This window comes from Rhinopithecus roxellana, chromosome 17 (genome assembly GCF_007565055.1).
Source record: "Rhinopithecus roxellana isolate Shanxi Qingling chromosome 17, ASM756505v1, whole genome shotgun sequence".
In the NCBI taxonomy this organism is placed as follows: Eukaryota; Metazoa; Chordata; class Mammalia; order Primates; family Cercopithecidae; genus Rhinopithecus; species Rhinopithecus roxellana.
In genome coordinates this window covers 89,214,285-89,229,448 of record NC_044565.1, presented here as the reverse complement: position 1 = coordinate 89,229,448, position 15,164 = coordinate 89,214,285, and the positions used below count along the sequence as shown (strand labels likewise).

The window sequence follows — 15,164 nt, the reverse complement described above, 5'->3', positions numbered from 1 at the left end:
AAAAGTCATCACCATTCTCTTAATCTCAAGTACCCAGGGAAGTTTGGAAGTTCGCAGGGACCTCTGCCTAGGAAAGCTAGGTATTGTCCAAGGTTTCTCCCCATGTGATAGTCTGAAATATGGCCTCGTGGGAAGGGAAAGACCTGATCGTCCCCCAGCCTGACACCCGTGAAGGGTCTGTGCTGAGGAGGACTAGTGCAAGAGGAAAGAAGGCCTCTTGGTAGTTGAGATAGAGAAAAGCATCTGTCTCCTGCCAATGGACCATCTCGGTGTAAAACCCGATTGTATGTTTTGTTTACTGAGAAAGGAGAAAACCGCCTTAGTGCTGAAGGTGGGACATGCTAGCGCAATGCTGCTCTTTATGCACTAAAAAGGTTTATGGAGATGTTTCCATATGCATATCAAGCACAGCACTTTTCCTTAAACTTATTCATGTCACAGAGATCTTTATTCATATGTCTTACTGCTGACCTTCTCCCTACAATGATCCTATTATCCTGCCACTTCCCTTTTTCTAAGATGGCAAAGATAATGATCAATAAATACTGAGGGAACTCAGAGACCGGTGCCCGCGCGGGTCCTCTGTAAGCTGAGCGTTGGTCCCCTGGGCCCACTTTTTCTTTCTCTATACTTTGTCTCTGTGTCTCATTTCTTTTCTCAAGTCTCTCGTTCCACCTAACAAGAAACGCCCACAGGTGTGGAGGGGCAGGCCACCCCTTCAGGAGTCCTGATCGATGGCGTCAAAAGCTACCGAGATATGAAGAAGAGGAATGAGAACTGGTCACAGGCTCTGGCATGAATGAAAGCCGCTGGCCTTGACAAGAGCAGCTTGTTTACCTTCTGTCTCCCCAGGAGAAGGAAAGCTCACAGGGACACTCAGTCTGCTTCCTGCTGGGTCCCCAGGACCTGTGACAGTGCTGGCACCTGGCCAGCACTCAACAAATCCTTGCTGAGGGAATAAATCCTTAATAATAACGCAGTTTGGCAAACGTGATGATAAAAGTGCACCCAGGGTGACTTGGGAGGACAGAAAGGGTTACTTGAACAAGGAAGAATTATGGAGAAGGGAGGCCAGGTGCAGTGGCTCAAGCCTGTAATCCCAGCACTTCAGGAGGCCAAGGTGGGAGGATCACTTGAGGCCAGGAGTTCAAGACCAGCCTGACCAACATGGTGAAACCCCATCTCTACAAAAAATACAAAAATTAGCCAGCCATGGTGGCATGTGCCTGTGGTCCCAGCTACTCAGGAGGCTCAGGCACAAAAATCGTTTGAACCCAGAAGGCAGAGGTTGCAGTGAGCCGAGATCACACCACTGCACTCTAGCCTGGGCAACAGGGTGAGATTCTGTATCAAAAGAAAAAAAAAAAAAGGAATTATGGAGAAGGGAACCACAGGAAGTGCTCTTGGGCAGAGGAGTTGACCAAGGACCTGTGGCCAGGCCTGTGGCAGGATTAAAGTCACCCTGGGAGCTAGGTGCAGATGGCTTGGAGGATGGCTAACCCCAGGCAGGAAGACCTGTGAGGAGAGGGGGCTCTTGTACAATCAGGAGACCTGGACAGAGCAGAGGAGGGAGTACTGAAGGGGAGGGCCTGCGCCAGAGAACTAGCCAGAACATAGGCTCGGCAGGGTGGCAAGGAGTCGGTGCAGGCTGGGAAGAGCTGGGGAAGCTGGCTTTGTTCACACACATCGGGGCCCCAGACCACATTATGACACACTCGTGCTGAACACAAGCTTGCCTGCTAGATATTCTACCAGATTCATCTTTCAGGAACAAAGCCATCTTGACAATCCTGAAACAGTGTTGGTTTGGGCCCTAACCAAGCCCCGGAATGTCTTATCACATCAATTCAATTGCAGACTATGAAATTTTTCTGTAAAATAGAGTCTAGTCGAGGAACAGGACTGGAAAGGAGAAGGGATGCTTAGCTGTTATGGGGATCATGTTCAAGTACTTTAATCATTTTCTTGTGAATAAACCATGTGTATATGAATTATCAATTTAACCAGGAAAGCCCAGTTTAGGACTTTTGGAGGAATGATCTTGGGTACCTGCATTTGAAAGCCAAAAAACAGAACATTCTACAATGCAGGTTTTCCACTGATTCAAGCAGCATCTGCTCCTCTCTAGGATTCTGGAGTTTTGCTACCATGTGTGAGCTCTGAAGGCCCTGCTGGTTCTCCTGCACTGGGGCTCTCCATGACTCTCAGATCTGGGCCACCTTGTGCCCTGGGCCCTGACACCTCAGAGCAGGTGCATGAGGAACACTCATTGAGTCAGTGAAGGAGGGCTACGGGCAGACACAGCACGGAGCCTGGTGTTCAGCCCTCGCATGATAAAGGAAAGAATCAAAATTACATTTCATGAAATGTTACATCATCAGTGTGTGGTTAGACTAGACGACTACTGCTAAGGGTACAGAAGAAACACCAAAAGCTGTTGTTGTCTTTTACCCCTGAATGTGATTCTTTTGTTTTCTTTTGTTTCGTATTTGAAACGGAGTCTTGCTCTGTTGCCCAGGCTGGAATGCAACGGCTTGATCATGGCTCACTGCAACCTCCACCTCGTAGGTTCAAGCAATTCTCCTGCCTCAGCCTCCGGAGTAGCTGGGATTACAGGCACGCGCCACCATGCCCAGCTAATTTTTGTATTTTTAGTAGAGATGGGGTTTCGCCATTTTGGCCAGGCTGGTCTCAAACTGCTGACCTCAAGTGATCCACACACCTCAGCCTCCCAAAGCGCTGGGATTACAGGCGTGAGCCACTGCACCCAGCCATTCTTGACAAGCCTATATCTCAACATTGCTGGAAGGATGTTTCCTGAGGGGTGAAGGCTCACAGCTGCTGTATGGGAGCTAATCACCCCCAAACTAGAACCACCCCAACTCGATCAGTAGTAGGAGCTACTAAGAACAGAGAGAACAGAGAGAACATAGAGAAGGCTCATTTACAGGGTTGCGAGATTTGGCCAAAAAAAAAATACAGGACATCTAGTTAAATTTAAATTTCAGATCAACAACAAATAACATTTTAGTACAAGTATGTCCCATGCAATATTTTGTTTGTTTGTTTTTTGAGACGGAGTCTCACTCTGTCACCTAGGCTGGAGTGCAGTGGCATGATCTCCGCTCACTGCAAGCTCTGCCTCCCGGGGTTGAAGCGATTCTCCAGACTCAGTCTCCCAAGTAGCTGGAATTACAGGTGCCCGCCGCCATGCCTGGCTAATTTTTGTATTTTTTTTTAGTAGAGAATGGGGTTTCGCTTGTTGGCCAGGCTGGTCTCGAACTGCTGACCTCAGGTGATCTGCCTCGGCCTCCCAAGGTGCTGAGATTACAGGCGTGAGCCACCACGCCTGGCCCCATGCAATATTTTGGACATACCTGTACTGAAAAAGTGTTCCTTTTTAATACGGCAACCCTACTTATTTGCTCTCCAAAGAAACAGGGTTGAAATGTAACAGAAATTTAACAGAGAATCTTGTCCACAGACAAGATGCTGGGGGAAAGGGGAAAGAAATTCATGAGTGTAGGTGTGGCAGGCAGTGCCCTGTGACCACCAGTTAGTTCTCCTCCTTCTTTTCTCATTGGGTGGAAATGTTCACTTCTGTCACCTTGGAGAGGTCTGTGGTCAAACACATCCTGAACCACCCTCAGAAGCCCTTGGAAATTTTCGGCCCTGAGCCAAGTATGAAAATAAGTCAGCCCTTCTCCAGGACAAGGCCAACATGCCATTATGAACCTAAGAAGAAGCTCATTAACTGATGCTCAATTCTTCATTCTAAAACTGTTAGTGGCCGGATGCCTAGGCTCAAACCTGTAATCTCAGCACTTTGGGAAGCCGAGGTGTGTGGATCACCTGAGGTCAGGAGTTCAAGACCAGCCTGGCCAACATGGCGAAACCCCGTCTCTACTAAAAATACAAAAAGTAGCTGGGCATGGTGGCACATCCCTGTAATCCCAGCTACTGGGGAGGTTGAAGCAGGAGAATCCCTTGAACCCAGGAGGCAGAGGCTGTGGTGAACCGATTGCACCATTGTACTCCAGCCTGGGCAACAAGCGCGAAACTCCATCTCAAAAAAAAAAAAAAAAATACATATATATATATGATCTATCAAGTTCTCTCCAAGGTAGCTTATTCCTCCTACTGTCTTTTCAAGCACAATACTCACCATGGCCAGGTCTATGATCCACTTCTGCAGAGCGAGGACGAACCAAGAAGACACCAATCTTACCAAGTGTTAAGGGACACAGCAGTGGGTCGCCCACATCCCCGCCACCCTCCCATCTCACATATACAAACCAAGACCACAGAGAGCTGCACATGGAAGTCAGGTGGGTGGGAGAGGGGGACATGCTACCAGAATCTGCCGGATTTGGAAGGGATGAAAAGGGTTGCAAGTGAACACCTGCTGGGAGTTCAAAAGAACAAAAGCAGGTTACAGAAGAGAAATAAAAAGACACCCACACTCACGGACTGCTCCCGACGACTGGGAACATTCCTAGTGGTTTTCACTGACCACTTAATTCCAGACCATGCAGACATCTCCAATTCACGGTCAAAAGCTAAGCACTTAAAAGAGAAGTCCAACATTATAAAGCAGGAATGTTCTGCAAAATTGGTGTGATGTGAACTTCTGTTTACTGACTTCCACCTTTCCCACTAACTCCACTGCAGTTGGGGTGGGCAATGCTGGGAGTCAGGCATGTGCACTGAGCTCGGTGACGCCACAGGAATAGAGGCCAGCTAGGGAGCTGAACAAGCACCCAGGAGACAGCGGCCAGGGCTGGAAGGGGACTGCCAAGAGTCTCTGGAGTGGCCTTGGGAAAGTCATTTTCCATCTTTCCACCTTGATTTGCTTATCTGTAAAATGGACTCAACATTCCTTACTCTATCTACCTCCCAAATGCCTAAAAGCACGTAGCACCGATTCAAGAGACTGCTATTATTATAATTTCGAACATTAATTAAATGAAGATACTGAAACAATGCGCGGTGCTAAAAGTCAGTGGAACTAAATACAGCCTGGTCAACACCAGAAGATAGTTCGAAGCTGGCTGGATAGAATCCCGTTTTGAAAACACTAACTCAATTTTGAAACCTAATTTTTGTGACTCCTCCCCCAACCAACGCTGTTCCATCCCACCTCATTCTGTGTATTCGGGACATACATTTTATAAAATTTGACCAATAGTAGGAGCTCCTGAGATCCTACAGATGATATATTTGTAGGGTTGCCAGATTTCACAAATTAAAGTACAGGACACTCAGTTAAATTTGAATTTCAGGTGGAAAATAAATAACTTTTCCCAAGTTATTTATTGGTGTGAGACACCATGCTTGAATCATTTTTTTTTCTTCTTTTGTTTGGAGCACTAGGGAATCCCACTATGTTGCCCAGGCTAGTCTCAAACTCCTGGCCTCAAAAGATCCTCCGACTTTGACCACCCAACCCACTGGGGTTACAGGCATGAGCCACCATACCTGGTCAATAATTTTCAGTAAAAGTATATCCCATGCAATATTTAAAAGTATTCCTTAATATGGTAACCCTATTCTTTTGCTCTCTGTAAGTCGCAACCAACAGGAGATTATAAGCATCTTGCTGATACTACGGACTCGCCATCAGCCTCCAGCTATGTGGTACCTCCCAGTGCCACCAGTACCCAAGTTTTCTAATCTGCGGACTCACCATTTGCACAAAACTGTTGCATTTTATTTCAAAAGTAAATCACGTAACTCTTTTCATCTTCAAAGTACCGTTTACCAGTACTTTAACCAGCTGGGACTGACCGTGAGGTGTTGAGGTGCAGTACAGCTGTGCAGTCCCTCTTTCTGCAGAGAAAAATGGAGGCGGCAGAGCTTACCACTCGGGGAAACAGCAGAGGGTCAGGACTCAGCCAGAACCCAGCTCCCTCCACCGACACGGGCTGCAGAGCCTCGCTCTGGTAAAACCACCACAATGGCCCTGTCATTTACTCTGCTTGACTGTGTTTCTGGTACTTCTAGCTTCCACAACAACCCTAAAACATAGGCATTATGATCCCACGTCACAGATGGGGGACGCGCAGTTTATGGTGTATGCTGAAGCCACCGCTGTGGTGGCAGGGACCTGTCCTGTCTGGCTCCAGGCCAACTGTTTCTCACCACTCCACACCCACAGTCTCACGGCCTGCGCTTAGGTCACTCGGGCCACAGGCCTGGCTCTGCTCTCCTTCCTCTGCTCTGAAGAGGGCATGGGAAGAAACAGCTCAGGACATTTCACAGATGTGGCAGGACAGGCTGACAGCTAGTGCCATTCAAAACACTTTCTTGGGCCAGGAGTGGCGCCTCATGCCTGTAATCCCAGCACTTTGGAAAGCCAAGGTGGAAAGATCACTTGAGGCCGGGCGCGGTGGCTCAAGCCTGTAATCCCAGCACTTTGGGAGGCCGAGACGGGCGGATCACGAGGTCAGGAGATCGAGACCATCCTGGCTAACATGGTGAAACCCCGTCTCTACTAAAAAATACAAAAAAATAGCCGGGCGAGGTGGCGGGCGCCTGTAGTCCCAGCTACTCGGGAGGCTGAGGCAGGAGAATGGCATAAACCCGGGAGGCGGAGCTTGCAGTGAGCTGAGATCCGGCCACTGCACTCCAGCCTGGGCGACAGAGCGAAACTCCGTCTCAAAAAAAAAATAAAATAAAAATAAAAAAATAAATTTAAAAAAAAAAAAAAAAAAAAAAAAAGATCACTTGAATCCAGGAGTTCAAGACTAGTCTGGGCAACACACCGGGACCCAATCTCTAAAAAAAAAATTTTTTTAATTAGCTGGGCATGGTAGCATGCACCTGTAGTTCCAGCCACTCAGGAGGCTGAGGCGGGAGGATTCCTTGGCCCCAGAAGTTCAAGACTGCAGTGAGCTATAATCCAGCCACTGCACTCCAGCCTGGGTGACACGGTGAGACCCTGATTCTTAAAAAAAAGGTTAAAACATCTTATAGCTTGGGCAATATAGTGAGACCCCCGTATCTACAAAAAATTTAAAAATTAGCTGGATGTGGTGGCATGCTTCGATAGTCCAAGCTACTCGGGAGGCTGAGGCAGGAGGATCGCTTGATCAAGACAATCAAGCTTGACCAAGGAGGTCAAGGCTGCCGTGAGCTTTCATCCCACCACTGTAATCCAGCCTGGGCCACAGAGCAAGACCGCCTCAAAACAAACAAACAACAACAAAAAACACTCTCCTGGCTTTTTTTTTTTTTTTTTTTTTTTTTTGAGACAGAGTCTCCCTCTGTCTCCCAGGCTGGAGTGCAGTGGTGCCATCTTGGCTCACTGCAAGCTCCGCCTCCCAGGTTCACACCATCCTCCCGCCTCAGCTTCCCGAGTAGCTGGGACTATAGGTGCCCACCACCACGCCCGGCTAATTTTTTTGTATTTTTAGTAGAGACGGGGTTTCACCTTGTTAGCCAGGATGGTCTTGATCTCTGACCTCATGATCCGCCCGCCTTGGCCTCCCAAAGTGCTGGGATTATAGGCGTGAGCCACTGCGTCCGGCCTCTCCTGGCTTTTTAAGGAGTGTGACTAGCGAGTCTTTACAAAGAGAACTGAAGTGAAGCCTCACCCTCATTCACAGGAAGTGCCACTGAGCGGGGACACATCTGTGAGCTGACCAGGCTTCCACTGCAAGCCTCCGGGCCACCGACTGCCGCTCAGACCTCAGGGCTCAGGCTCTAAGCTAACGTCTTGAGAGGCGCCGGATACTCTCATTATTGCTTCCAATCCTTGGGGGACATTATCAGGGCAGGAAGAAATGTCTCAGATGAACTAATGCAGCTGGACGATGCTGCACTTAGCAGGGGTGGACTCGACCCATCTGCCTTCTACTCGGCCTGCTGGCACCGCCCAGGGCATGCTGGTCTCAGAGGGGCAGCAGGGGCTGTACTGAGGGCATCTCTAGTGTACATGGACGCATTTACATTTGGGATTCTTTTTTTTAACCAAAAAATAACACATCTGGTAAAGGAGCCTGCTTCACAATGCATACTATTCACAAATAACACCCCTGTCCCCACTTCTGGCTCAGATTCGGAAAGGATACACAGCGATGTAAGGAGTGGCCTGCTTCACGTTCCCGTTAAAATGAAAGATACACAGCAGGAGGATGACATCTGAAACAGAGAGGCTCCGAGTGAGGGAGAAAGGGGACACCCGCAGCAGCCCGCCGGACAGGGAAGGGGCTGTTACCTTGTGCGATGAGAATGGGGTACTCCAGGTAGGTCAGCGGCGGATACCCATAGTAACACTGGTACCGGAGAAACACCAGGAACCTGGAAAGAGGAGGGCACATGTCCACACGGCTGCCCCAAGACGCAGCTGTCGGGGCCCGGCAGGCACCCGGAACACAGGTCAGGGTGCCGAATCCTCGCAGTGGTGGTGTGGGCACCCCAGTGTGAAAGAGCAAGATTTAGAACAAAATAGATGGAATTCAGTTGATCATCTGTACAATTTTTGGAGCATCTAGAACTGACTGGGCACCGGGCCATAGTGCAATACCCACGACCTCTATACAGTGCCTTGAGATGGTCACTTACAAAGGATTTTTACAGAAGGCAAATCCCTGAGCAGGAGTATGAGACTGGGCCTTCTGGGCCCACGCTTGCTGGCCTGCCTGCCACGTTGGGCTCTCACTGACCCCAGCAGCTGCCCCTCAGCTGCTGCACCCATCTGCCCTCCACTCTGAGAAGCCGCAGAGGCACAGGGGTCCGAGGGGCCGCAGCCATCCCTGGATGGGGTTCTGTAGCCATGTTTTAAGAGTTAGAACAGCACCTGGATGGTCCAGTTGCCTTCTAGAAGAGCCGCCTGGTTGAGAGGGCAGTGGGGGAAAAGCACAAAGAACCACTGTCAATTTCACTAAGATTCCAGCTGTGAGGATGCTGCAAAGACCCCAGGGTCCCACCTTCTCAGAAGAAAAGGCAGAGCTTCCTGCCTCCCCCTCACACCCAGCCGTCTCCTCCCTCAGGACCGGAATCCCTGTGGTCTCCTGGGGCTGTCTGTCCCATCACCCAGCTTCGTGGCTCCCTCCCTCTCACCTGTGTGTTCAGACCACTCAGGTCAGGAAGAAAGGGGAGCAGGGACTTCAATGCACAGGAGGGATCCCCCAGGGTCTCCAATCGCCTAAGCTGGGAAGGAATCCTGGAAAAGCCCGGTTCACAAACAGGCTGTGCCTCCCTAGCCTGTTTCTGATAGTGCACAACTTAGCTGGGGGCGGAGTCGGAGGAGGTCACAGTGTCGCCCTGAGCACGAGGGCCTCCCGCAGGCCTGGTCCCCGAGTGGAGGCCCCCACCATGACCAGCAGGGTCCCCACCTCCAGCTGCCTACAGACCCTCTGGGTGCTTTGCAGCTGGGCCACCTCCCAGCTTCAGGGATAAGCGGTGCCTCTACCCAGCCCTGCCCTGCTGCAGGGACTCTCCTCCTGCCAGCCTCCTGAGCAGCCCTCTCTGTTCCCCTGTGAGATTGAGCCCAGAGGGGCTGGCAGAGCGGGAGGCTGCACCCCAGCCCCTCTGTGGGGCCACAGCCAGCCGCTGAGTGCTGAAGAACAAAAGCTATGGGGGTCTTCACCTTTGAACTAACAGTGTGCTGACCCTGGGATGCAGCCACAGTCCGCAGGCCAGGCCTGAGAACCTGGGGATGTCAGAGCCTGTTCTCACCTCCAGGGGTCATCCATGCTGGCCTCCACATCTCACAGACCACTTAGGGAGACGGAGGCCCAAAGACACCAAGAACATACCAGATGAAGAGCCTGGATTTCCCGAGGCTGATCTGGACGCAGCCGTTGCTGCCCCTGCAGGTTTTGTCATCTACTCCCTGCTTTCCCTGGGACTCAAACTCCTCCAGACCCTGCAGCCTAGGGAGGTGGGGGCAGTGTCTTTCCTTTAGTTTCTAATGTTTCTTTTTTTTTTTTTGAGATGGAGTCTTGCTCTGTCACCCAGGCTGGAGTGCAGTGGCGTGATCTCAGTCACTGCAACCTCCACCTCCCGGGTTCAAGCGGTTCTCCTGCTCAGCCTCCCAAGTAGCTGATACTACAGGTGTGTGCCACTATGCCTCACTAATTTTTGTGTTTTTAGTAGAGACGGGGCTTCACCATGTTGGCAAGGCTGGTCTTGAACTCCTGACCTCAGGTGATCTGCCCATCTCGGCCTCCCAAAGTGCTGGGATTACAGGCGAGAGCCACCATGCCTGGCCCTTTAAAGTTTATTTTAATAAATAATCGCTACAATGCTCATCATCATAAAATCATGCTGGCCGGGCATCTGACACAGACCCATTTGTCTCCATTCCCATCTGCTCCATGCAACCGTTGGAGTTTTCTCCCTCAACACCTGCTAGAGGGTTAAACAAAACATATACCCCCACCCAGGCTGGGGAACAAGTGATATGGAGCACTTGGTGGGCTCCAAAGGCATCCTACCCAGAGGCCAAGGTTCTACAGCCTAAGGGTCCACCGGGGGAGGGCCGCAGTCCATGGAAGGCTGCAGGCAGGGCAGGTCCTATGGATCCTGTGCTCCAGGAGGCTCCTGGCTGCAGAGAGCAGGGAGGCAGGAGGCCACCAGCAAGGCCAAGAAGCAGCAAGGTTGGGAACCAGGGAGGGGGAAGGCCCTAGCTACAAGGAATGCCCCGGGGCGGCAGAGGCAGGTCCCTGGACGGCAGAGGCAGGTCTCTGGACGGCAGAGGGAGGTCCCTGGGCAGAGGCGCCTGCCCTTCACACCAAGCCACACTAAAAAGGCTTTTCTGGCGTCACTAAGACACACTTCATGCTCCAATTGACTCAGTGCTCTCAAAACTGGGAAATGGAGACCCAAAGAGGGCCCGTGCCGTCCAGACGGCTGACTGCGACAGCCCTGGAGTTCCTTCTGCTCTAACTGGCTGCTGCCGGATCTGGTCAGGGGCCCAAGGCCCAGCTGGCAAGCATGGCCAGCCCCAGGCGGGCCTCCCAGGCAAGGCTGGGAAGGGCATGAGGGAGGCAGGCAGGTAGATGGGAGGGCCAGGACCCTGCTGGGCTACCCAGCCCGCTGCTGCCCCGGGCTCCTTACCTCCCTAACCCAGGTTCTCATTGTCTGGGGACAAAAACACCTACCTCCTAAGGTTGCTGTAAGGATTAAATAAGATTATAATTCATGATAATTTATACAATGCATAGAGTCAACACATGGAATGCTCAGGCAATGCCACGTTATAACAAACAGCTGGCGGTATGGAGATCAAATCTATTGGAACTCAGCAAGGGTAGAGCCTTAATCCCTTCCAGCCTGCCTTCCAGGTGAGGCTGGCACTGCAGCTGGGCCCTGACACAGCCAAGCCCATGTACAGAAGTCTGTGTGCCTTGCCCTGGCCCTGGCTTGGAGGCTGCAGAGCTGGTGCACCAGCCCTGACAGAGCCCCCTTTACCTGTAGTGATCAACAGCAAGACCCTTAGACAGGCCAGCAGGGAGGGCAGCAAGCCGCTGCCCCACCCAACCCTTGGGCTCCCATGCCCAGGAAGATCCTTCCACTGCCAGAGGTCTGGCTTTCACTAAGGTGAGCTGGGACTAAGGTAAGCTGGGAGAGGTGACAGCTGACAGATTTAATAGAAGCCCTCACCTACATATCTCTGAGGGTTTGCGGTTTTCAAGTAATGGTGCAAAGGTGGTGGAAATGCAGGCCTAGGGGCTGGTGGCAGGAGGGAATCTATGAACTCTACAGACCGCCTGGCTTCTTTTCCGTCATGGGTCCAGCTTCAGCTTCCCCAGCTCGGGGACCTAGCAAGCAGCCAAGGCCAAATCCCGCTCTTGGCTTTCATGCCCTTGTCCCCTCTCCCACCTGAGTGGTCACTGCAGCCACTTCCAGCCTGTGTCCTCTGCCACAGCCTCATCGCTCCAGCCTCTCTGCTCCCAGCCTCGCGGCGGCACCAACCTGGAACACATGCTGCCTGCCTCCCCTGGTTGCCTCTCAACCCTGCCATCCAGCCTCGGACCACCCCTCCACACCCCACAGGGCGGAGGCACTCACAAGCCTGGAAGAGGTCACAGCCCCTCCCACTGCAAAGCTTTCCCAGACATTTCCCCTCAAAGTGCCCCATTGGATGACTGTGCCCAGGGCCGGGCTCCATAGGGCCGGCGCGGGGTCCAGAGCCTGAGTGGGGTCCCTCACCCTCCCACACTTGAGGTCTCCTCTTTCTCCCCCGCACCCATTGGCTTCTTCCCATCCTGTATCCCGCACCCCCCACCCCGCCCACCTTGCGCTCCAGGACAGCTTGTGTGGAGGACCAGCCTTCAGACCCCACTGGGTGATGGCGGGGAGCAAAGTGGAGGGCCTGGCCTGGCCAGGCCAGGGGCAAGGGGCGAGATCACTAGGTTCAGGTATGTGTTTTCCTATTGTTGGGGCTCAAAAATAATACCTCAAAAGTTTGGTGCTCTGGCATGATGAATACTTTGAATAGGAAGGCCTTAAAAGCTGCCTCAGAATCAAGGACTTAATGACCTCTCCGTCACCCCTTCCCAACTGCAGAGACTCTCTAACGTCCTTATAAGATGACTAAGGAAACTTCTTTCTATAAGAAATGCAATTGTCTTAAGACCCTCTCCCAAGGAATCTCATTAAATAACCAGGAAAGGTTCCCCACCAACCACAGGGAGAAGAGAAGAGATTCAGCCATTCTTAGTTCAACCCCTTATTTCACAGGTGAGGAAACCGAGGCCCGAAAAAGAGGCCGAGGGTCCGTGGTGAGTTTAGGGACAAAGAATATGACAGCCTCGAGGTGCAAATGGCCTTGCTCAGGGCCAGCAGGTTTTGTCACTAGCGCACCGAGGGCTGCCTCCGCTGGGTCTGTTTCCTCATCTGTAAAATGGGCGTGCACAGGCAATTCGTACCACGCGGGGCTTGGTGAGAAACAATGTAAGCGGGTGGCGGGTGGCCCTGGGAAGAGCACCCCGAGCCCCTAGGCTACCTAGTTCACCCTCGGCCGCCCAGCTGCGACGCCGGCGTGCAAGGATCATCCCCGCCCTACTTCGAGCCGAGGCTCTCCCGGGCTCCCAGCGGGCAGCAGCTGCGAGGGGGAAGGAGGCAGCCCCGGTCGTCCCGGGCCTTACCCTGCCAGCTCCAGAAGTAAACTCGGAAGGCTGAGACCCCGCGCGCTGCGCGCCGCTAGCACAGCGGAGATCTGCGGCAGCTTCAGCGCGGCGCACACGCCCAGGGTGCTCCAGTTGCACAGCCCCAGCAGCGCCGCCTCCATAGCGCCCTGGGTTTGGGCACCGGGGCGGCGGCAGAGGGAAAGTACCGCTCAGCGTCGGCGGCGCAGCTCTGCGGAAGCCTTCCGCCTTCCCGGGATCCGCCCGAGACCGCCCAGCCAGGGCACGCCCCTCCGCCCTCCGCCTCGCTCCTCCTCGCTCCGCCCCTCCCCTGGACGCACCCCGCCCCCTGGCCCGCCTCGCCTAATCCGCCCGGACTCGCCCCGCCCACGGGCCCGCCTCCCACCCGCCCGGGATCGCTCAGTTCTCGGACCCGCCTCACCTCGCCCCGCCCCCAGATTCGCCCCTCCCGGTCGGCCTCACCTAGCCCAATCCCCTGGCCAACCTCGCTCCGCCCCGTCCCTCCTCGCTCCGCCTCCTGGCCAACCTCGCCTCGCCCCGCCCCTCCTAGCCCCGCCCCCGGGCCACTGTCCCACCCTGGCCTGCTGGCTCCGCCGGCAGCTGCTTCGTTTTTCCGCGTTCTTGCGACCCAATAGTTTAGCAGCCGCCGGGAGCCACCCCGGAGGTCCGGCTTTTCACGAATTGGGTGGACCGGGAGGCAAACGGGCACCCCCTAGGGGGATGGGCCATTCTGCGAGATTTTTCCCTCCCTACAAGTGTTTTAGTTTCTCTCACTAAGCATTTCAGTAGTTAAAGCCTCCTGCTTAAGGGCTTAAGGGCTGGGTGCACCCTCCCGATTTTACAGGTGGGGAACTGGGCTGGAGAGGCTCTCCGGGACCAGAGCCCCGGGGTCACCTCATTCGTGCCCTTTCAGAGCACGCGGCCTGTCTCCAGTCTGGGACGGAAGGCTTCCCGGCTTCCCTCCTAGCGGCCTGAGAGGCTACCGGAAGCCTTGAACTTGAGCACTTCACAGTGAAACTGTTTCTTAAGGATTTCTCCTGATAGAGTAACTTGGACGTAGCCGTCTAAGCCACAAACGGAGGGAAAGGGAAGGACGCATTTTCCAACCTCTGAAAATCGCCTGTGTATTAGGGCCAGGTTATGAAGCAGGAAAAAAAGCACCAAAATGCAATGCCAGAATCTACGATCGCTGGTTTTGTGCCATAAACCTCAGCCGGGAAGGGTGAGGAACCGGAGCTGGGTGAGCTTCGGAGTTCGGAGTTCTGGCCGAGGCTCTTTCTCTCCAGCCTTACCAGCGCATCACTTCCGCCTATGGAGAGAAAACAAACAAACAAACAAATAAATAAAAAACAGCTGCTGAGTCCTGTCTCCCAAGTCTAAATGAGAACAGGACGTTCAGAAGGGAACCCTTAAAGGAAATTGGCCTATGGGCCTGCACTGGCTAGGTTGATACTGATCATTATTGCCCCTGAAGCAGGAAGACTGCTTGAGGCCAGGAGTTCAAGACCAGCCTGAGCAACATAGGGAAACCCTGCCTCTACTAAAAATGCAAGAATTAGCTGAGCGTGGTGGTGCATGCCTGTGGTCCCAGCTACTCGGGAGGCTGAGGCAGGAGGATGGCTTGAACCCAGGAGGCGGAGGTTGCAGTGAGTCAAGATCGCGCCACTTCACCCCAGCCTGGGAGACAGAGCCAGACCCTGTCTCAAAACAAATAAATTATATATATATATATAAATTTTTTGAAGAAGAAAATAGAGAAGAGCTTTTTTTTTTTCTTTGAGATGGAGTTTCACTCTTGTCGCCCAGGCTAGAGTGCAGTGGCACGATCTCTGCTCACTGCAACCTCCACTTCCCGGGTTCAAGTGATTCTCCTGCCTCAGCCTCCCAAGTAGCTGGAATTACAGGCATGTGCTACCACGCCCAGCTAATTTTTGTATTTTTAGTAGAGACGAGGTTTCACCGTGTTCGTCAGGCTGGTCTTGAACTCCTAACCTCAGGTGATCCACCCGCCTCGGCCTCCCAAAGTGCTGGGATTACAGGCATGAGCCACCGCACCCGGCTTAAAGA

At 52.8% G+C, this 15,164-nt stretch overlaps 1 protein-coding gene across 2 annotated transcripts in view; it reads right to left on the bottom strand.

Annotated features, from left to right (window-relative positions):
• Window positions 1-13,409, bottom strand: part of SLC66A3 (solute carrier family 66 member 3) — a 23,403-nt gene extending 9,994 nt beyond the window's left edge. For both annotated transcript variants that reach the window (XM_010379666.2, XM_010379667.2), the window contains exons 1-4: window positions 13,098-13,409; window positions 8,219-8,301; window positions 8,073-8,142; window positions 4,166-4,223 (exon numbers count right to left, since the gene is read on the bottom strand). In XM_010379666.2, the coding sequence (XP_010377968.1) occupies window positions 4,166-4,223; window positions 8,073-8,142; window positions 8,219-8,301; window positions 13,098-13,240 (354 nt within the window). In that variant the 5' untranslated portion in view covers window positions 13,241-13,409. The remainder of the gene's footprint in view (window positions 1-4,165; window positions 4,224-8,072; window positions 8,143-8,218; window positions 8,302-13,097) is intronic.
• Between the last annotated feature and the right edge of the window lie 1,755 nt (window positions 13,410-15,164).